We start from the raw sequence: 23,600 nt of genomic DNA on the forward strand, positions 1-23,600 counted from the left end.
TTTAAATATGACTTGAGATGGTAGAGAGGAGGAAATGCATTTGCCACAGGTCAAACATTGGGGAGAGTGAAGAAGCATCTTTATTAACAAAGTATGTCTGGAATTCTAAGAAACTGGAATAATCTAGTTGATTATGAAGAAGAGGAGTTTCACTGTTTGCTAATGGAGATCTTGTGGTCTCCTTAAATGGTCTTGTGACCACATTGAGCTTGGTGGAACTCATGACACAGCCACAAGGCCTTCCCGGGCGTGGCCATGCCAGTGACTCATCTCACCTACTAAGGAACCCTCATACAGTCTACCCACACCCAGCCCCTCCCACTGGGATAAAATCAGGAGTCTCAGGGCTCTCACAATCCAGGGATTAGAAATTCAGCAGAAAGAAGGTCAAGGCTGTAGGATGAATTAGACGTGTTGATGTGAGTGTGGGAGTGCGTGCATACATGTGTTAACCTCAGATATCTCACACGATTTCTGAGTATCGAAAGGGAGAACAAAGTTCTCACACACTTTACAAGCCAGAAGTGAAGTGAGTGCAGAAAGTGCTTGTAAAGACACCTTTAACTATTTTAGTGGGACCATACACTGTTGTTTTTAAGGTTCGTAGATGAGAAAAAAACAGACATTCAGAATACAAGTTTTCTGTCTTTAAATTTTGACAGATATGACAACCTATTTGTTCAATGTATCCTGTCATAAAAATGAAATATTGAAGAAGCTGCATAATCCACTGACCTTTTCAATGAGGTTGGAGTCGTCTCTATAAACAAACATGGCCAAACAAGCACAAACTTTGCCATTATTGTTTATTTTAGTTAGTGAATATAAAATTTAGTTCAATGAATTTTCTTTTGATGATGATGATGTCAGTAATAATACATTTATGGACTGTAATAACATATGGTCTGATTAGGAAATCAGACTAATTTAAAAAGTACTGCCATGCTTGTTCATGCAGAATAAGCTATGTACTGTTGTTAATGTTACTTTTATTACAATCTTAATGCTTTACATTTTATTACGATTTTATCCGTATAGATAAAATAAAAAAATCACACCTACCTATTGTCCTACTCTACCAACGTTCACCCTACATTTCAAATTCTACCTTTACACACCATAATATTCTTCAGGGCTGATTGATATTTTAAGGGGCGGGGCTTAGCACGCGGACGGGCCCGTTATACTCGGCAACCGGGACGCGGCTCGACGGCGCATTTCCTCGGGACGTACGCGACCTTTTGTCGCCGAACGACGCGTCATTTGTTTAAGCCAGGGTTGACCGGCGTGCGGGTCTCGCGTCCATTTTTGAAGCGGCCCGGTGACGTCACGACGGAGCCAGCGCCCCTCCGCTCGCGGCGGCACGCGCTTCACGCGCGAATCCGTCAGACGTCGGCGAAGATGGCGCTCGTCTAATGCGCGCGGCTGCTCGTCTCCGGAAAAAAACACGAAAACACGATCTCGAAGAACGTCTTAGATTACCGACCGCGGGTCGTTATGTCGCCTCGATCGAGGTTATCCGTGTGAAACAAGCCCGCAAGCGGAGGAGGGGAGAGAAGAAGAAAAAAACGTGTTGCCGTTTAGCCGAAGCAGCGGAGGGGCGGGTTCGCGGAGCCTGTCGGCTGTTATATCTTCGGCAAGGTGTATTCGGGCGAGACCGCACAGCTCTCCCGGTCTTTCGGATTTTTCCACGGTCGTTCCCCCCCTCGTCCTAAAGCGTAATCTAGCTGCAGGGTCACCAGACCAGGTGATCTGTTACGTTCTCTTCGTTTTTTTTTTGTTAAGCCCATTTCGACTTTTCTACGTTTGGGATGAACTCCAGCCCGCTCCCCAACGGCAAACCGATGTCGGATAACCAGAGCTGGAACTCCTCCGGCTCCGACGAGGACCTGGAGACCGAGTCGGGGCAGCCTGTTGGGGCTGCGGAGTTCAGCGGGGTCCTCAGCAAGGTAACACCCGACACGGAACACCGGGTAACGTCACGTCGCCTGACGACACTCCGATGTCCTGGCTCGGCTCGCCTCAGTGGGTTTACCGACCCACGCAGGCCAGCGGCAGCCCACGGTTTACACAGATTAGTGCGATGGTGCGAACTGGTTACGGGGTGACACGGAGCGGCAGTAATGTCGGAGAGTGGGGGGATTACCAGCTCAACGCGGCTGGTTAGTGCTGTTTGGTCCGAATGCTAGTTAATGTAAGTTAACCGCGCCTGCTAGCTAGCTAACCGTGCGCTATTGCACGATACTATTTGAAGTCAGGTTGGTAAACCTGTTTTACTAGTTTTTTTTTTTTTTTTTTTAGTCTCGCTGGTTGATTTTGCTGGTGCACTTTCGACAAACACGAGTTTTATCCCCCAATCTACAGGTAGTAGTAGTGCAGAACCTCCTCCTCCTCGTATGTGCACTCCTTCCAGAACAATCCGACAGGGTACTGTGTTAATCTGCCGAATCAAACATCCCCTCTGATCCACGTTTCTCCCCCACTGCCTGCTTTTTACAGTGGACCAACTACATCCACGGGTGGCAGGACCGCTGGGTGGTGTTGAAGAACAACACCCTCAGCTACTACAAGTCTCAGGACGAGCGGGAGTACGGCTGCCGGGGCTCCCTGTGTCTCAGCAAGGCTGTCATCACGGTGAGGACGAAGGGGGGGATGCGGGGAAAGAGGTCTCTCCTTTCTCCTGGGGCCGGGGGGCGAGCCCGGACCTAGTTGTGGTGATGTGGAGTTTACTGCACCATGTTGGGAGTCCCATGGGCTAGGAGTGTCGGGTCGCAGCTGTTTGGTGGCTGCGTGAACGAGAACAAGGGACTGATTAAATAGCTGCTTCTTGTACCGTTGTTGCTCTACACTGACCAACCTATTGTGCACCAAACACACCTTGCACTCCTGGTGATGTAATCAGAACAAAAATGATTTTAACTTTTAACAAGCCATGCACGTATTTGAGTTGTTCTGTAGTTTATGTGGGGTGAGAGAATAAAGAGGTTTATTCCCGTTCTAGGTCAATAAAAAAGGAGTCCAAAGCATGTAGCATCAGCAGTCTTTGTATTATTGCATGAATTTCAGACATTCGTAGCATCTTACTCACATCCCACCTTATGGGGGATGTGAGTGGTGAGTGGCAGTGGTGGCCTAGCGGTTAAGGAAGCGGCCCCGTAATCAGAAGGTTGCCGGTTCGAATCCCGATCCGCCAAGGTACCACTGAGCAAAGCACCGTCCCCACACACTGCTCCCCGGGCGCCTGTCATGGCTGCCCACTGCTCACTCAGGGTGATGGGTTAAATGCAGAGGACAAATTTCACTGTGTGCACCGTGTGCTGTGCTGCTGTGTATCACATGTGACAATCACTTCACTATTAGATTAGAGTTGGTTGCAGGAGAGCTGTGCTGTTGATGGACGTTTGCATTCTGGTGTATGGTGTTAAATAATCTTGCCAGCGGATAAGGCTGAGGATTTGTGGAATCTGGAGCATAGCAGCGGTGCCATCATCTGGGGGTGGGGGTCAGTTGTGCAAGTCTGCTACAGAAGGAATTGCCCAGAGATCTGTGGAACACTGCTCCGCTCCCTTTGACCTGTAGACTTTGCTCCTTTGACCTCCGAGGTGTGTTGTGAAGTAACGTGGTAAGCTTCATGGCACATAAATAAATAGCTGCATGGCCTACGTTTACAGCATTTATCTGGCGCCCTTATCCAGAGCAGTAGTTAGAGGGACAGTCCTGATGCAGAACTGATCATGTTGTTTTGGGTCTCGTGTTCCATAAAATGCAGTTTCCCTGCTAGTTTCTTATCAAAGTTATGATTGTCCTATAGGAACACTCCTTACGTCATCTGGAGGTTGGCGGTTTGTATGGTATCGTGGAGTTTGATTGACTTACAGCCACTGGCTGTACTTTTGACCCAGCATGAGTTTGAAAGCACTAGAACGCTATCAGGAAATAGCTGGAATTGCTTCTTAAAGGAAGAGGCATTTCTTTGTTTCTCAGTGTTGTCCTGCGTAAACGTTGCCCCGATTCCGACTTTTCACATCTGATCTGGTGCTCAGGTCCCTGTGTTTGCCCACTGATTGCTTTGCTCCAGGCAGAATGAATAAGTTACCTCAGATCAGCCGACCACTCAGCCATCTGTTTGTTCAGCTTCAGTCATTCTGGACATTTGTAAATATTAACCCGCATGGCATATGTTGGGAGAGATTTTCTTTGTCACCCCACTCCCCACCAGTACACCCTTGTCAGTAAAAGTGTTGCGGGTTTCTTCCGGGACACCGTGTTTCCGTCCAGCGAAGTCGCCATCGGAGGTCTCACGGTTAATCCGATTCGATCGGTGGCAGCAGGTTAGTCACCATGGCACTGTTAGTCATGCGAATCCAAAAACTGGTTTTCTTGTTAACATGAGCTGTCGGTCTGCCCTCTCTGTGCATGTCTTCGTCTGCTCTACAACAATATAAGCATTGCACCCGGGATTAATCCAATCTGCACTGGTCGAACTTGTTGCTTCGACTGTGTTACTCGACCTCGTGATTTCGAGGACACAAATCACAATGCAATTAAAGTCCCCAAGGCTGATGAAAGAAGTTTCCTTTAGATATAGTCACCCAGAGCACATACACTCAGGGGTAATTTTTTTTTATCACGGACTAGTGCGATTAGAGCCATTGCCCATTTTTGAGAGCTGTTCTGTCAGGTTTCAGGCTTTCAGTACTTTTGTGGACACGTGTGCCTGCTAAAATAAACAGAAAATGCAGTTCAGATTGTCTTGTTTGTGTCTGTGTCTGGGTCATAAGTGATCAACACAGGACCACGCTGGCCAAAGATGAGCCTTAGAACAAACAGGATATTAGATGGCGGCATTAAAATATCCGAGATTCAGTTTGAAATGTGCGAAACAGTAGTTTAGTTTAAAGTTTGAGAAGGGAGGTTTCATCTGTGCCTTTGTTCGCACCTGATCAGATTTTGGTTAAAATAAAGAGAAGCTGATTTTTTTTTTTCTATTTCCCATTCTTTATGATGGGATATCCCTGAAATGAAATACAAAGGCTGTGGTGGTTAGAACCGTTGGGGGAAAAGAGAAGTTGATTTTAGTCATGTTGCTTAATTTTCGGTGGCAGTTAGGTTTCGTTCCAAGTTGATTACTGTTGTACTGTACCGGGGTTACGTTCAGTATGAAAATTAAGTGGCTTTATAGGCTCCACTGGTCATTTTTGTGAAGAATACAGCTGGATTGGGCAATACATGGATGGATTAGGGTGCATATTGTCCCTATAAATCGTAAGAATTGTGTGACATTGTGACGTCAAGTCCAAGTCATCTCTTTATGCTTTAGTTACTAAAATTGCAATACACATGTCCATAGTTTTTTTTTGTGTGTGTGTGTGTGTGTTTTTTCCCCCCTGCTTGTTGCCATTGCAGAGTTCTGCGCTTTCAGTAGGGGAGGGGCACGTGTTCTTCCATAAGGGTGCATGCCGGCTAGAATTAGAATCGAGGAAAGAGAAGGGGTGTTGATTTTGGCCTTTGTAGTATATGTTTGTGTACATGTGGGTGGGCAGGTTTTATGTGCATCTCTGCTCTTTGTCCGCTGTGCATGCTGCTCTCATTGCTTGGCCTTCCCCAGTTGAGTCACGCTGGAGTGTACTCGGCCATTGAGATGGTTTGGCACTTTGACTCCGCTGAATGGAAATAATGTGTTTTATTAACTGTGGCCACCCCCGGTTTCAAAACAAACTTTTTTTTTTTTTAGAAGATTTTCATTCTTGCTTTTTCTTCTGGTGATTATGTTCTCACAAAGATTTGCTTTAGCAAAATTCTTACCAGCACATTAGATGTTGCTCTGCTGTGGATTTCTGGCAGTTTGAAAGGGCCCATTGTGTCATAAAGAGCATAGCTGATGACCGTTCCTAATGCTTCATTAGAAATTTACAAGAATGGGCAGCTTTCGTAAACAAAATAGGATTTTAAAGTGCTGTCTGTGTGTGTGTGTGTGTGTGTGTGTGAGCGGCATTATGGGAGCTCCCATTAGCAGAACAGCTTTAGCATCTGTGCCGCCCTGTAAACGGTGTTGTGTTTATTGACGCTGTGAATATTTGATAAAGGTGAAGCGCAGCCTCGGTCTGTCTGGGTGGCGGGAGGGCAGAGGAAGTTGAGTAGGGGTAAAATGTCAGGCGCCTGTGCATGTTTGCGCACCATGTTGTACCAGGAGTGATACAGCAATTAATATTTGATTGATTAGCCGTGCCGATGGCCAGGATGATGTTGCAGGTATAAACGTGTGTTGAGTTACTATTGTTGTCCATGAAACAAGAGGACCAACGTAGTCAGGCCTCAAGGACATTTTGAGATACCAAACAACCAGGTGCTGTACCTGGCTGGCTGCCCCATGCCAGACAGGTTTTGCCGGGCTGCCTAACTGACTGCATTTGTTTGGGGGGGCTTTTCCCCTCAGGCCCTCTGCCTAAATATGTTTCTTCTCGCCATTATGACTGAATACTCTTCTAGCGTTCTAACTATCATACAGTTATTGTAATCAGTTGTTGCATTAGCAGTAAAGATAACCTCAGCAAGCATGTGTTTATTTCCTGAATTTGAACGTGACTTCTCATGAATCCGTGCAGACAATCTAAAAGATGTAAAATCTAATCCTTCGGCATTGAGCACACTGTAGTCATTCTGCTCTCAGTAAACCCTCATCTTGTGGTCAGGTTATGGTCCAGATTACACGATTTGCTCATGCCTTATTATCAGATGACCTAGGTTGCACAAGCAAACATATTTTACTATAGCAACACTTTTGAACAATACCAATTCTTTTTTCTGGGTTTTAATGGTTTCTGTGCCACATTTGTCTGTCTATTTCCCTTGCACTTAAAACTTTCATTAGTTATTGACCTTTCACCCAGATTAAATAATCAATTGCAGCAGGAAGAAGGCGATAGTGAAGGTGCTCTCACTAAACTGATTTGTCTCTTGCTGTTTCTCCATTGCTTTTTATTACATTTGCTGTTACATCTTCTCCTTAAATAAAAGTACAGCCTCAGACAGATGACTAATGTGATGGATTATTGTGCATAATGCTTGTTTTCCATTATCATCTCCCACAGCATTTGGTTGTTTGGTTGGGGAGCTTCCAGCAGCACAGTTATTCAGCAGAATAGGGGAGCTTAATATTGCAACATTTAACAACGTTTATTTGTGCATTGACCTAATCTAAACAGAAATTATGACCGTAAGCAATTTTAAGTCCGGTCTTATCATTTAAGGTTCAAGGTCATGACATGGCCCGTTTCCAAGCCCGTGACAGATATCTGTATTGTGTGCACATGGAGAGGAAATCATTCTTGTTACTAAAAGGTTAAAGAACAATTCCTCCTCAGATCTTCCTTTCAAGCCTGAGGAGCCCCACCCCCCCTTCCCCAGATCTCACATGATCGTTCAGGCTGTAGCCAGGGCTGGAGCCGGCTCTGTTGTTTTCCTCCTCACACTTCGTATTTTTGGGCCAAACCCAAAAGAGGTCTACACAATGCGTTGCCCTGGATTAGAGGCACAAACGGAGCAGCAGCAGCTTTTGTCTGAGGCTCGACGTGCCATGTTATCCAACGTTCAAGAGTCTGCACGTCAAAAACCAGCAGAAAAAGACCGTAAAATGACATGTTGACCGATCTTGGTTCTAAACTTCTGCAACTGTAGTGTTTGTTACACTGGCTAGCTGTACACATTGTGTTCCTGTCTGACCAGTATCAAGTGGCTGGGATGGGTTAGATGGCAGTAAACCTCCATGCTTCCTTCTGCACTTGAGGGGAGGAAAGAGTGGGGCAGGGGGTTGGGGACACGATGACATCAGGAGACCACTCATTTCTAGACCAGGAAGTGTGTTTTCTTTTCCATGTGACCTCTGCGGTTCCTGCAGTGTCATGTGGTGGTTCCTCTGTGTGTGTGTGTGTGTGTGTGTGTGTGTGTGTGTGTGACATTTTGTTCCCGTCACAAATGGAGATATAGCTGTTTATTTAGCACAGATTTTAAAACTCTGGTCTCTTGTACAGCAAGTTGACATATTTGGATTAGAAAATGCAGTTTTCTGTCCACCAGATCTGATCTGCTGCTTATTAATCGCTGACTACTACAAGACCTGTTTGAATGGTCTGAACAGTGAGTGCCTCTGCTACATTTGTCTTCTATTAAGGGGCAGTGCTTGACCTAGCGGATGAGGAAATGGACCCGAGCCACCAAGGTGCCACTGAGCAGAGCACCGTCCCCACACACTGCTCCCTGGGTGCCTTTCATGGCTGCCCACTGCTCACCAAGGGTGATGGTTAAAAGCAGAGGACACATTTTGTTGTGTCACCGTGTGCTGTGCTGCTGTGTCTCACAATGACAATCACTTCACTTTCACATTTTATTCAGAATTGGGGTCACAATTAAAGGAAATAAAATGTTGCATTTTATGCACTTTCATAACTCATGCAGTCACCAATAGAGATTTATATTTGAACAAACCGCTTCAGCGCTCTGTGACCACACACACGTACACCAGAAAATGGGAAGTTTTCTCAGGCGGGGAGGAGGAGGTACCAGCCCCATCCTTTTGAAGTCAACACAAGTCTTTGTGTTGCAGCAGATCCTTAGGGCGTTACCACCCTGGTCATGTTTGCTGGTTTGTGCTTCTCCCCAGCAGCCCCCCCTCCTGCATCGCTGGTCAGGTTTCACCATATGTTGAAGCCTGCTGAGCTCCAGTGTTTTAACACACAGCATTCAACAAGCCCCGGCAGGCTCATACAACGTGAATAATACGATGAGCTGTAACGGAGAGACCAGGATGCTCGAAGTGGATGGGGACGGGCCAAGGTACAGTGTGGATTTCCCACCTATACCAAATGTACCGCATTTCATTTGGAACCAAACCTTGACTTGAGAATGGTTCATTCACAAAGAGCACCGTACAGAAGACATCGCATTGTGCTGCTGACCAGCCTTTATTTTGCCCAGCTCATTTGGAAAGTGATGGAAACCTATGTCAGTGAAGTGATTGTCACATGTGATGCACATCACATGTGATGTGCATTGAATCCATCACCCTGAGTGAGCAGTGGGCAGCCATGACAGGCGCCCGAGGAGCAGTGTGTGGGGACGGTGCTTTGCTCAGTGTCACCTCAGTGGCACCTTGGCGGATCGGGATTCAAACCGGCAACCTTCTGATTGCGGGGCCACTTCCTTAACCGCTATGCCACCACTGCCCCACATACCCACTATGTTTGGTCTTGTTATTGTCATTTGGCCTGCATTCTTTAGGGTCCTGCAGGTGGAGCATATCCACAAAGTACTAAATCAGAATTTGTGATTACATTGTTCATGAGATTGATGCGTGTGTCTTTAAGACTCTTGCCCCGTCCCATAGATGGGCCCCATGCTGTTTATTTTAACCTCAGTTCCCAATACCTACCCTGCCCCAGGGTTCCCGTTCCACATTCCCATTACCCCACAGCAACCCTCCCGGTGACCCTCAGGGCCCACTGCAGCGCTTTCCCATATGGAATAATGTTCCCATACATACCTCTGTGTTGGAGGTTTCTGAGGCCAAGTTTAAATCCGGCTGACCCTTGGTAGTTCGTCCCAATGTGTTGGTGCTTCTGCTGCTTTTATATTAATGAATTTTATTTCAGAAAGTATCTGCTGTTTATCCACTATGATATTTTAATGGTAGCTGATGTATTATTAAAGGATATGACTCAGCTTTAGCAGCCTATGGTGACCACAGTGTGACTCACTGCCCTGAGACAGCAGGCCACTTTGCTGACCAAAAGGAAATATTTAGATGTTGAATTAGACCCTATCCAACCACTCCAAATTAAGCCATTATTTGATTACCCCAATAAAATTCAACTTTAGCCAGATGTTTATGTAACTCAGCCGGACTCTATAAATGCAGACCTATCTGGTGCTTGGTGACATGTTCGAATTGACTCCAGGCAGGATTCTTTAAATAGCCTCCATGGTTGAATTTGTTTGCAATTTTGCTGAAAACATCTCTTTCATGTTTTCTGTTCTTAATAGACTGCACGTCTACACAGTCTTGTTGATTTTAGGAATTACAAGCCCATCAAATGACCTGACAAATGAGGTTGAATAAACTTGCATAGATCAAACGTAACAACTTTTTTTTTTTTTTTTTTTTTTTACGTTTTTGTCTGTGCTCTCATGTATTTGTTAAAAAAACTGAATATTCACAGCAACTTAAAAGTGAGTTTACTAACGACAAAAAGCTCATCATTTAAATGAACACATAGTAACACATTTTTTATGTGAAAAGCAAAATTCTATGGCCATTAGTGGCAATGCAAATATTAATGATTCTGTATAATTTAATTTAGTCAATGATTGGTGACTACATCGTACATGTACCTGCTTTTTGTGGTATTGCATTTGTTTCTAAGAATTGTGGCCTGGTGATAATGTTGTAAATATGAATGATTTTTCTCTGTTTCTGTTGCCTGCTTTGTTTAGACCTCCTGGTTGCTCTAGAGATTGGCTCTGAGTTATTTCATATGACTGAACATGAAATAGTTTTTGCCGAACCAATGAAGAATGTGACTGTGCTCCATTCCTTGATTAGTGGCCAGAATATGGTGTTTCGTTTTACTTTAGTTTCCTAAATCACGACTTTTTAAAAAAATTTTTGGTTCTGCAGCATTTGTGTGCTCTTACCTCATTTAAGATACCTCATAAGATACCTTAGCAAGCAACTGGCAAAATTTGACTAAAGTCCATCGTAATGTCACTACATTATCAAATCTAACTGGATTTGAAGCAGTGACCGAAATGAACCTCAGTGCATTTACATTTACAGCATTTATCAGACGCCCTTATCCAGAGCAACTTACAATCAGTAGTTAGAGGGAGCAACTCGGGGTTAAGTGTCTTGCTCAGGGACACAATGGTAGTAAGTGGGATTTGAACCTGGGTCTTCTGGTTCATAGGCGAGTGTGTTACCCACTAGGCTACTACCACCACAAGTGCCTTTTGAGCCATATGTCTGTAATTATATGGTGTGTTTGCATAGGATCTCCGCTGTGTGTAGGTTGTGCAGGTTTGCCTATTATTACTGCACCTGTGTGAGCAAGAGCGGCTAATAATTCTTACCGGACCCGAGGAGGTCCAGTTCTAAGTTTAGGTCGAAAACTGAAACCTAAGAGAAAGAAACTGTTTGAATGGTACAAAAAAGGCCAAACACAAACGTGGAGTTCTGGCCTATTTCTTTTTTTATTTTAATTTTTTTTTTTCCTTTCAGGTACAAAAATGTCACAGACAACTGTACTGTACATTCCATAAATTGCTGAATAAACATTATTGTATTGTATTGATGCTTATGTATTGATGCTCTGTGTGTCTGTGTTGTAACAGGGAGTTTAGGGGATCTCACAGGCCAGATTCCTTTTAAGGGCCGGGTGTTGTGTTAGGACCTCATCTGGATCTGATCTGACACTGCGGAGTCAGGAGGGGGATTTGTCTGCTGATGTAGCCATCTGGCAACGATATTGTTTGGGAATGTACACACACACACACACACACACACACACAAAGCCACCACTACACAAGGATTTAACGCAGACTGCCTCTCTCGTGCTGTCTGTTTTGGTCTCTCTCTCATAGACATGAACACACACACACACCAGACACCAGACTCTATGTTGTGGTTTATGGGGGAAATATTTCCCAGCTAGTTTTTTGGGGTCCGGATGCTGTTCCTCCCACTCGCCCTTGCCTTCTTTGCTTGTTATAATGTTCTTCCGTTTTTGGTGCACTAAGGAGTTGATATGCAAATGTGGACATAAAATCTGTAAAATATCATAATTATAAATGTTATTGCAGTATGAAAATTGCAGTGTTTTGCAGTGTTTTTGTTGTGATGCACAATGAAATTTAGTGATTTAATTTGTTGACCCAACTTTTTTTTTTTTTTTACAGCCCCACGAATTCGATGAATGCAGGCTGGACATCAGTGTGAATGACAGCGTTTGGTACCTGAGAGCACAGGACCCAGAGCACCGCAACCAGTGGATTGACTCCATTGAGCTGCACAGGGTGAGCAACAAGCATACAGGAACATAATTATTTCAAAGAATTATGAGAAACAAATATTTGCAATGCAGCTGAAGCACGTGGAATTGATTGTTCCTCCTGCATCACTTGCAATCGTATAATAATAAATAATCCACATTTGGCTATAAAGGCTCAAGGAGTATGTGTGATAAATTAATTTGCTAGCTCATTAGGCGAGTGAATGCTCTTGATTTTTTGGTTGCCCAGAAGCAGTTCCATTAACATCACATTCAGATGAAAATGACATTCATGTAATCCACATATGGGGTCTAAAAATATTAACATGGTTCTGAGTGTAATATCACTTGACTGTAGAGTCACTCATCCACCGGGTAGTAACCAACAGCATTCAGACTCCCTGTCCTTAAAATCAGACAATGAGTGGACACGTACACACACCGTCTTCCAGGAAAAATAAAATGGAATCCACGGTAAAATGCAGAATTGCATATAATTTGCATTTCTGGTCACTACAGCACCACATGCACCAACGCAATGTAAACCGTACCATTCGGCCGATCAGTTCCGCACAAACTCTTTTTGTTAATTTCAAATGTGAATCATTTTATTCTGCAAATGGAAGAATGTGTAATATTGTGAAATGGTTCTTTGCATGAAATGCACATATTATTTACATGTAAATATTTACAAAAGCAAACAGTAAATGCACAAGGACTTTGTTGAATGGTGATTAAATGTGATTTGTCATTTTGCATTTATTCCCCCATCCCCTCCCTCTAGGTGAATAAATACATTTATAGCGGGAAAACATGGAATCACAAGAATTAAAATGGGGGGAAAAATTAATTTAAGAAAAAAAATAACTGCTTTCAGAGGGTCCTACTTCTGGAATACCAGAAGTGAAGCTCTTGTGTGTGAGCAGCACTGTGTAGTGCTGCAGCAAATCCCAGGCCACTCCTCTTCATTTATTCAGTGGTTTTTTTACGGTCCAGCATTGCATCTGTAGATACTGACGTGCTGACAATTAAACCAGTTTTAGTATGCACATTAGCAAGTGGATGCTCATCATAAATAGAATTTTTTTATTATGGTTAAATATTTCATTGATTGGCAATATAAGTAAAAAACTGGCTTGGACCTAAAATGGAATGTTCATGCGTGCATTGCCTCATGAAATCTATATTTATTAGTAATTCTAGAATAAGGTGAGAGCTGTCTTGCAGAAACGTTTTAGATAAATGTTTTAGTTTAGTTGTGGGTCCAGCTATGGTTCCCTATATCTAAGCGGCAGGTTTTCATTTGTGTGCTCTTCTTATTCACTGCCTCCTACTCAGGGTGGTAGTAGCCTAGTGGGTAAGACACTCGGCTATGAACTGGAAGACCCAGGTTCAGACCCCACTTACTACCATTGTGTCCCTGAGGAAGACACATAACTCTGAATGTCTCCTTGGGGACTGTCCCTTACTGATTGTAAGTTACTCTGGATAAGGGCGTTTCATAAATGCTCAAAATGTCCTGCTCCCCAAACAACCTGTTCCTGTGTGAGCTCGTACTGCTGGCTATGTAGCTACTCATGAACGTTCTAAACACTGATTTTCCGGCTCCTGAATCACAGATAAGAAGGTCATGAGTGGAACCTGTTGTTTTCCTTGGGGTGAAGGACAAAACTATGAGCAACACACACGCACACAGAGGTGTGGAAAGGAAATGCTGTCATCACACATTGCAGAAGTCACTCCATGATGTAGTAAACCTACAGTATCTGAAAATTTAGTACTGTTCTGCTATCATATGTTCAACGTTCAAATTTTCAATATTCATTGGACTTCAGAATGATATTGTTTGTTTTGCTTACTATTCCACATTCAGAGGGTACTTCTGAGAGATTTCTGAACCCTGTGTCATAACCCCCACCTACTGCGATCTCCAGCTGAATCTGAAGCTAGTGTGGATCAATGGAGGGTTTGAAAACCCCAGACAGAAAGCAGCAGGGTGGTGCAGAGCGAAAAAGAATGGAATGGAAAGGGGAGGATTCTGCGGCGTGTTCCGTAGTAAAGTGAAGTGTGTAAGGGGGCGCCTTGATTGAGCACTGGGGTGTGTCTCCTGGTCAGATGGAATGTGGTAGCTGTATACACACACTTGCACAGCTGTTGGGCCAGGCTGCATGTTCTGCTAATGCCCCGTCAAAGCCCACAACACCACGGCGGCAGTATGTGGTGTTGCGTTACAGATTAAAAAATGAATTGTACACATCTCACTGTTCCTGCGTTAATTTACATATGACAAATAAACACTGAAACTGAGAACTGATTTTTCAAGTAAACAAAACAGAAACACGATAGCAGGACTTCTTCAGTCCATGGTGTTGCTGGGAGTTTTCTCAGAGAACCCTCAGGAAGTGATTTGATCATGCCACTTCACTTCTAAAATTCAAATCAAGATGTAGCTACGATTTTGGATCACCCCATTGTGACAGTGAAGCAGCACTTGGTGAGCAGTGGGCAGCCATGACAGGCGCCCGGGGAGCAGTGTTTGGGGACGGTGCTTTGCTCAGTGGCACCTTGGCGGATCGGGATCAACCTTCTGATTATGGGGCCGCTTCCTTAACTGCTAGGTCACCATTTAACCAATAACACTACATTTTATCCGTTTATTTTTGTGAGACGTGGACAGCCATGAAAGGTACCTGGTGAGCAGAGTGTGGGGACTGTCCCTTGCTCGAGTGGACCTCAGTGGCACCTTGGCTGGCTGGGATTTGAACCTGCAACCTCTCTGTCTACCCACTAGGCCGCCACTGCCCCTGTTTTTGTGTGTATGAGCGAGCGAGAGAGAGAGAGAGAACACACACTCATCTTTCCAATTAATGCCACACCAATTTCCAGATTACACACACACACATACACACACACACACACACTCAAAATATACATCAGATCAGTTTAGAAACCTGTTAAATATTTAACTGCCACTACGCAACAAAGCTGCTGTGGCTGAACTCTTCATCCTCTGCATCCCTGAGGAACAGCAAGATGTCCTTATTGTCATCGTCCCCGCATTCATATTTCATGTGGTACTTTTTTCCTTATGAAATTCCATTATGGTATGAAAAATAGTGAAATAGTGGTATACACACACAAACAGGGCTGAATTTGCTGCCAGGCTTTTCGGGGAAACCCTGAGCCCCAGGATGTCACTCTGACTCATTTCACAAACTAGGACACACACACACACACACACACACACACACCCACACACCCACACATGACTCAGTGTTGGAAAGCTTCCACTAGGAGAGGCCTTTCACTCTTCCCCCATCCCTTTCCCATCATCCTGTCCCTACTTATTGTCTCCGTGACACTTTGTTCCCCTCCTTGTTCTTGTTGCTGTCTCACCAGCACTAATCTATTAATCCTGTTTCTCCCGAGCGTTATGAAATGCCCTTCACGTGAGCTCGTGGCGTGATTGATACAGATCACGGCTGCTTCCTCTCTGCCTGCTTTACTGTAATCTGTGAAGCTTGGTCCACGGGGGCTTGATCTTACTCACCAAGACTCGCTGTTGGGGCGGAGGGGGAAACCACTGTGGCAAAATGCAACAGGAGAGTCACGGTGTGCGGTCAGACCTACGCAATCTGACCTGTGGATTTTAGGATATGATTTTAGGCTATTGGAGTGGTGGTTTAGGGCAATTTCTTCATCGTTTTGTTTTGTGTTCACTGAGCTCTTTGAGCTCTTTGTTTTGCTGAGGGATTAGTCCAATGTGAGGTCAGCCACATTGAACATTTAAATGAACTTTAGAAGCCAGAACAAAAAAAAAATCGGAGGGACAGGCAGTGCACCAACCCGGGGGTGCGAGAGCCATACCTGCGATATATATTCAGTCCGCGTTCATCTGACTTAATTTGACACAAGATCCACATCCCCAACAAAATATTGCCTGACATTAATAATGTATTTTTTTAAAGCTTTATTTATCTCTCATATTGGATATATGTTCAGTGGTTTAGATTTTCTGCCCCAGCACAGATTGATATATTAAGAAATGAAATGTTCCTGTTCAGCTCGTCTTCTGAAGGCAAGTGGCTTTTCTGTAAGGCTTACGAAGATTGCTCCCATCACGTTCCCCGCATTAGACAGCCGTTTTACAGACTCAGCAGGTACACACGACTCTGCTCTCAGTCTTATTGATTTGACTGCGTGTGTGTCTGTGAACTTGTGTGGTGCGTGATTTATTGGCTACAATTGAAGGGCCGAAGGTTGCTCTGTGTTAGGCTTGTTGGCGAGGTCAGGGGATTGTTTACTGCGGTGGTGCGCACCGAGGCTTTGGATTGGAGCCTCGTCTGTCAGCCTGATTTGGCGTGATTGGCTGGAAAGCCTCCAGGTTGGTGTTTCTTGCGGGGGAAGGTAAATAAAGGGTTACTCTCTTCCACTGACCGACAGTAACCTCCTTGTGCTTAGCCAGGCATAGTGGAGACGTGACTGTGTGGCACCCTCTAGTGGCAGAAGAGATAATTACTTAATGCCACTGTTCGCTTGAACACTGTACACTGTACAGTGTTCGCTTGATCACCAGAATGCCTTTTACATTTACATTTATGCCATTTGTCAGACGCCCTTATCCAGAGCAACTTACAACGTGCTTTCAAGTTACCATCGATGAAGAGATCAATTCTGGTTCACTAGGACCCCAACTATGAATACATCTTTTTATTCAGAATGCTGTTTGGAAAGTGGTTTGTGGTGGTTCTGCTGGTGCTTTTGATGCGGAATCGAGCTGTTGTCTGCAGGTTGATTGTGATCCTCCTTTCCTGCTATTTACCAAAACGCTAAGTCATCCTGCAGGGTCTGACCCTGCTGTTGAAATAGTTTGATTTGGTTAATTTGTAACTCAACTGACTTGGCTTAAGGGTTTTTCATCTGCCACACAAGATCACACTGTTAAGTGTACATTGTGCCAATCAGAAAAAGCAATTGTGGCACCACTCAAAAATTGCTCCCGTTGGTTAAGTTTATGTGGACCATTAAAGTACACAATTTCATTGGGGAAAGAATGGCCCATCTGTTCTGGTGCCTTCCGTACCCTGAGCTGTTGGCACACAGGACACTGATATGGGGACGTGGCTGGGAGAAAGGTGCTCTCTTTATATCTTACTGTTGTATTTCTGTTTTATGTAGCAGAGCTAGTATGATGAAATGAATGTGTGAATGGCCCTGTTCGTTGTGGTTGGTTTCCTGTTATGTAAAGGTTGTGATTTCTGAGCTTGTATGTTAATTGTGTGTGTGTGTGTGTGTGTGTGTGTGTGTGTGTGTGTGTGTGTGTGTGTGTGTGTGTGTGTGTGTGTGTGTGTGTGTGTGTGTGTGTGTGTGTGTGTGTGTGTGTGTGTGTTTTCTGTTTCTCCACAGGCTGAGTCTGGGTATGGCTCCGAGTCCAGTCTGCGGAGACATGGCTCTATGCTGTCCCTCACATCAGCTGCCAGTGGCTACTCCGCCACCTCCACCTCTTCCTTTAAGGTAATCCCAATACACAATGATACCTTATTTCACACCCCCGTCCCCACAGATGAGTTTCAGCAACGCTGTGGTGTTAGCCTCTTTCCAAATCATTGTTGCTTCAGTTCCTCTCTCAGGCAGTGGAAACTTTCAGAAAGGCCTGCACTCACGTTATATAATGCTGTTGATGTAGATAAAACTAATACTCTTACATATGATGATGTGATTGTTAATGTTACTATCTGCTGTTGCACTTCTCTAACCCCTCTACCCTGTCCGGCTGCAGAAAGGCCACAGTCTGCGGGAGAAGCTGGCTGAGATGGAGACGTTTCGGGACATTCTGTGCAGGCAGGTGGACACGCTGCAGAAGTACTTTGATGGCTGCGCTGATGCTGTGTCCAAAGATGAACTGCAGAGGGACAAGAGTGAGTTAACTGAGAATTCTGAAGTGATTCGGAATAGAATAGGAATAGAATTAACTGTGTCAGCTAAAAAAAAAAAAGTTTTTCCTCAATGGATATGGAACCATGAGTATCCTACTCTATTACTTTTTTTTTTTAAACAAAATGCTATTCTAACCTATATGTTGGAATGGGGGTATGCAAAAAAGTCAGTGTTGGGTCAACAGGCCCCAGTGTCACAAGAGTCAGAGAAATGTTAGAATTCCAGCCATCGGGGTAATTCAGCATTTCAGGAATTCCTCACTGTCTCACTCACTCTCTTGTTCTTACCCAACCCCCCCTATCTCTCCTCCTGTAACTTTCTGTGCCTCCCCTCCCTACCCTGTCCTGTCAGGGATTTGTGCTTGGCCAAGCGTTCTGCGGTTGAGCACAAGAGGGTCTGTTGATCCACAGAAATAATCGACAGCTTCTTTTGTCAGTCTTCAAAGTTCCCTCCTTCCATCCATCCACCCAATCCTCCCCCTCTCCAGCTGAAGCCATTCTATTGTCAGGCGAGACCTACAGTATAGTAGAGTCTCAGAGTGCGTTGAGGTCGGGCATGGGTGGCTCAAGGCACTACCTTACACTGGGCCCCGGACGTCCCTCCACAGAGTGACTCTTTGTGACTGTGTGTCTTGTTCCTCCCTCCCAGTTGTGGAGGATGACGAGGATGACTTCCCCACCACTCGTTCTGATGGTGAATTCCTGCACAACAACAATGGGAGCAAAGAAAAATGTAAGTATTTGTTTTGTGATTTTATTTTGCTAAACCTCTGCAGAAGTTTTCTTCTGTTAGGTCTCAACTTGTACGAGCAGGCTGGTTATTGTATTGGTCATTCATCATGCCTTCTTTTGTGTTCTCAGTGTTCCAGACTCTCAGCCCTAAGGGAATTAATGGAATAGATTTTAAAGGTGAGGCCATCACTTTTAAGGCCACCACAGCCGGCATCCTGGCCACCCTGTCTCACTGCATCGACCTCATGGTCAAGAGAGAAGACAGCTGGCAGAAGAGACTGGATAAGGTACAAAGCTCTTCCTCACCACTGCCCACGGCTGGTCAGTTTTATTAATAGTATTCATGTGACAGTTGCCAAGCAGTAACTTTGATCAAAAAGCATTGTCACATCTTACCTCAGTACAGGAGAGGGTTGCACTAAAACCTCCTTTTTTCTTTTTTTTTTTTTTTGTCTGGTTTTCCAGTTGATACATAAGTTAAAGCATAAGATAAGCAGCTGTCTCCAGTCGTCTTGTGTGTTTTACTTGCTTAATGCTTAATCCTATGCCATGCTTTATCCTAGAGGTCAAAATGTGTTTTGTGATAATCATATAGAATGTTAATTCATTTAGTTTTCTGTGCTCTGCAGGAAATTGAGAAGAGGAGAAGAATAGAGGAAGCCTATAAGAATGCCCTTTCTGAGCTGAAGAAGAAGTCTCATTTTGGAGGCCCTGACTATGAGGTGCAGTTTTGTATAAATGAGCTTTTTTAGTTTAGTTTAATCTTCGTTTTTGTGCTTTTAGAATTGTACTTTCTAAATTCATATTATGTTTGAATTATTGAAATATAATATTGAAAGAGTATTCGGTTTTTATTCTACCAGGAAGGCCCTAATAGCCTTATAAACGAGGACGAGTTCTTTGATGCTGTGGAGGCTGCACTTGACAGACAGGACAAAATAGAGGAGCAGGTGAATTTACTGTGTACCTTGATTCTTTTTCAACTTCAAAAGGAATGTAAAGCAAGGCTTTTGTTGCGTTACCGTGATTTAAATCAAAATTGTTCATCAAGGTTTAAACCAATATGTCAGTATGCAATTAAGCTGTGCCGTGCTGTACGTCTACACTTACATATTATATATATTTTTTGTGCAGTCTCAGACAGAAAAGAACCGGATACAGAGGGTCAGCCCTGTGCCCACAGGAGATGTGTTCTCCACCATGGGCACTTATCGTTTTGCTGAGAAAGTGAGTTTCACCCTCCTGGTTTCAAAACTGACCAGTTACACAGATATGCATTTGTTTTCATTGTTATGTGTTCCAGGTGGAGGAAATGGTGCAGAATCACATGACCTACTCGCTGCAGGATGTCGGCGGTGATGCCAACTGGCAGCTAGTGGTAGAGGAGGGAGAGATGAAGGTAGGCATGGGAGGGCTCAATGTGATTCTACGTGTCTACATGCAGATTCCAGGATATATTCATAATTCTGAATCTTTCAGGTGTACAGGAGGGAGGTTGAGGAGAATGGTATCGTTCTGGACCCACTGAAGGCCACACACTCAGTCAAGGGGGTAACTGGCCATGAGGTGTGCCAGTATTTTTGGGATACAGATGTTCGGAACGACTGGGAAAGTGAGTCAACTTGATGGCTTTATATTAGCAGTGATATTCTGCTGACTAGAAAATCACACAAAAATTATCGATGGAAGTCAAATGTATCAACCCATTGCAGTCTGGATTTGGAGTCACTAAAAATTAAAGTGGAAAAACACACTACAGGCAGTTTTTTAGCAGTGTATATATAAATACTCATAAGGTGTAACTTATATTCCTTTTTCTCTGCCTTCCTTTTCTATAATCAGCAACAATTGAAAATTTCAATGTAGTGGAGACGTTATCGGACAATGCCATCATTATCTATCAGACACACAAGGTAAGAGAAAGAAGCTGCACCACGTGTGTTTTTATCTTTTTTGGGAGATACTTTAGTCTTTCTTGTAGATTTGGTGAGGGGTTAAATTTTTCTATTTTTTTCCCCTTTTTTGCAGAGAGTTTGGCCTGCGTCTCAAAGAGATGTCCTGTACCTGTCCGCAATTCGAAAGATAATGGCCAACAACGAGAATGATCCTGATACATGGCTGGTGTGCAACTTCTCTGTCGATCATGACAATGCCCCTGTAAGTTCTGTGCTCTTACATGGTTATTTTTTTGTCAATTTTATTTTATTCATTAATTACAGCATCATTTCATCATACAGCATCATTAAAGCCATATCAGGTTTAATTCAATATTTAAAAGAGTTTGGTTAAAGTTTATGTGTTGTTGGATTGCTGGTTCATTGGCCACTTCTATATGTAATATTGCTTCCACAAGTCAATTCCACTTTTTGTACTGGTGGAGTTGCAGGGGCTCCGAGATGCATTCTGACGTTTTCTTGGTGTTTGTTTTTACTTTCAGCCGTCTAATAGGTGTGTTCGTGCCAAAATCAACATTGCTATGATCTGCCAGACACTTGTGAGCCCACCAGAGGGTGACAAAGAGATCAGCAGAGACAACATCCTCTGTAAAATCACATATGTAGCAAATGGTATGTTTACCTTTCTTAGTGTCAAATGTGACATCAGCTGCCTCAGTGGCTTACAGTACTTGCTGAATAAGCCTTCAATTGTAGAGGCTGCACAGTTCCTACGGTCATTTGTCCAGGGCATGTTGCCATCAATCTTAATAATCAGTTATGTTATTTGTTTATAATAATTAATCACTCACCACATCTACAAATATGTTTATACAAAGTATAATGTAAGCATGAATTAGGAAAATATGACTAGATCAGGACTTGAGCATTTCATACAGAACAGTTCTGCCTATAATGGCCTTCCTTTTGTGTGTGCAGTGAATCCAGGTGGCTGGGCCCCTGCGTCGGTGCTCAGAGCGGTGGCCAAGAGAGAGTACCCCAAATTCCTCAAGCGCTTCACCTCCTACGTTCAGGAGAAGACAGCTGGCAAATCCATTCTTTTCTAACACTTACAGGTACACAGGGGTGCTCTGTAAACCACATCAGTAATGTAGTGTTGGTCGGGTTACAGTAAACCACCTGACTGGCTCTTTTCTTCCTCCCCAGTATTCCTGGCCTGAAGAGAGAGCCACACAAACCTTCACATTGCTGGATACAGCGCCCCCTGTGAAGGTGGAGGAAGCGGTGCGCACTTTACCAGGCCTCATCTGTCTCTATAGACTGTTCTTAGCCATGGGTGTCATGGTAACAGTATTTAGCCAAGGGGTCCCAGCTTCTCTGCTCCCAATAGATGCTCCACGAGTCCAACCTCCAGTCTAACGCTTTAACCCGCCGACAGCTCCCATGTTAGTGCAGACAGACGCCAGAGAATGCCAAATGTCTGTGCCCAATCCATTTTTCAAGTAGAGATGTATATTGATACATGTATGTGACAAAAGGAGTTTATAAAATGGCAATTTTTGAGACTGATAAACAAACTGACTCTATTTTAGTCCCTTTTTTTTGCAACAGAGCGTTTTTTTTAAGATTCAGAAAAATAAAAATGGGTCTAATGTTTGTTCATATTTCATTTTTGCTTTGTATGAGCGCAGCTTACAGCTTGCATGCTGCTATTTCTTTCTTCTTTCCTATTACAACAAAAATGATTGGGTCGCTCCCCCTGCCCATGAGTCTAATAGTCATTTTGTAAATTAACCAGAGGGCTGTCATTGACCTGTCAATGACACATTACAATGCATTTTTTGTGTCTGTCTCTCTCATGACGTATGTGTAACCGATGGAGAGACTAGAAAAGAAAAATCATCTGTTATGTTTTAGTTGTACGTGTATGTCAATCACATACTGTTGCACAATTAAAATAGAAATATTTCAGTAGGTTTGAAGGTTTTAAAGCAGGGCAGACAAATGTCTTGATTTATTTGTGTATAATTTCATTTTGATTATTGCTTCAGGTGAGTGAAACGTGCGCATAAGCTTTTTTTGTGACCAATTCAACTCCATATGCCTTAGAGATGTACGATAGGTGAGTGAGTGTGTGATATGGGGTGGGTGATTGTGAACCATTTAAATCATTAGAGAAGTGCCTCAAACTTGGGTCTTCATTGTGGGGAGAGAGGATATGTCTGACGCAAAGATTCTTTTCTATAAAACAGGGCACTCCGACTTTTCATTTTTAAATTCAATAAACAATGTGATTTTGCAATCAGCAGGAGAGGCCATCAGCTTTTCTGTCCCCTAGAGACATGATCTGATGCCGAGCCATGGGCCTTGTGTATATAATGTGGAACTGTATTTTCTCTTGATTTTTATTTAGTTTTTGTTAAATTTATTTATTCATGTAATTATTAATTCCACATTTCACATCAAATCTTGGTGGCACAAGAGTATTTTTTTATTTTTTCCATCTCAGCGGTTTGTATTGTCCTTTTTCATGCAATGGCCATGATTGGGGCAAACGTAAGATGCTGGAAGAAACCTGGGTGGAAATCGAGATTTAATTGTTTACTCTTGCCCTGGGTTGGCAGGGCCGATGTTGGTTCACAGTCTCGCGGTGGAGTGTGCATGTGTGGCGGGCGAGTGTGAGCTTTCGTGTGTTAGCGGACAGAAGCCGAGCGTTCCTCTCAGCATAGTCTATATGTCATTAGTTGCATTTGCACTGAATGTTCTGTAATTGGGGTAAGTTGTGTAAATAAAATGGTCACACTAAAGCTGTCTGGTTTGACTGAAAATGTACTGTGAACATGTGGCACTTGTACAGCCCTATTTAGAGGAAAAATAAAAACGACTGACATCTTTCTGGAGACCTAGTACTGTTATTTTATTTTTTATTTTTTTGCCTAACATAAGGTTGAATTATAGGAATGGGCAGATCACAATATTGGGAAATAATGATCACA

The 23,600-nt window shown here is 43.7% G+C and overlaps 1 protein-coding gene across 1 annotated transcript; it reads left to right on the top strand.

Moving 5' to 3' along the window:
- Nucleotides 1–1,189: 1,189 nt before the first annotated feature.
- On the top strand, nucleotides 1,190–23,504 carry LOC114786147 (collagen type IV alpha-3-binding protein). The gene is made up of 17 exons (XM_028973008.1): nucleotides 1,190–1,949; nucleotides 2,500–2,634; nucleotides 11,950–12,066; nucleotides 17,448–17,555; nucleotides 17,821–17,959; nucleotides 18,627–18,710; nucleotides 18,839–18,996; nucleotides 19,339–19,431; nucleotides 19,573–19,659; nucleotides 19,844–19,936; nucleotides 20,013–20,108; nucleotides 20,189–20,321; nucleotides 20,552–20,622; nucleotides 20,738–20,866; nucleotides 21,147–21,276; nucleotides 21,583–21,719; nucleotides 21,811–23,504. The coding sequence occupies exons 1-16, from the start codon at nucleotides 1,812–1,814 to the stop codon at nucleotides 21,708–21,710; spliced, it is 1,839 nt and encodes a 612-aa protein (XP_028828841.1). The 5' UTR covers nucleotides 1,190–1,811; the 3' UTR covers nucleotides 21,711–21,719; nucleotides 21,811–23,504.
- Nucleotides 23,505–23,600: the final 96 nt, after the last annotated feature.

The sequence above is a fragment of the Denticeps clupeoides genome, chromosome 3, assembly GCF_900700375.1.
Source record: "Denticeps clupeoides chromosome 3, fDenClu1.1, whole genome shotgun sequence".
Taxonomy (NCBI): domain Eukaryota; kingdom Metazoa; phylum Chordata; class Actinopteri; order Clupeiformes; family Denticipitidae; genus Denticeps; species Denticeps clupeoides.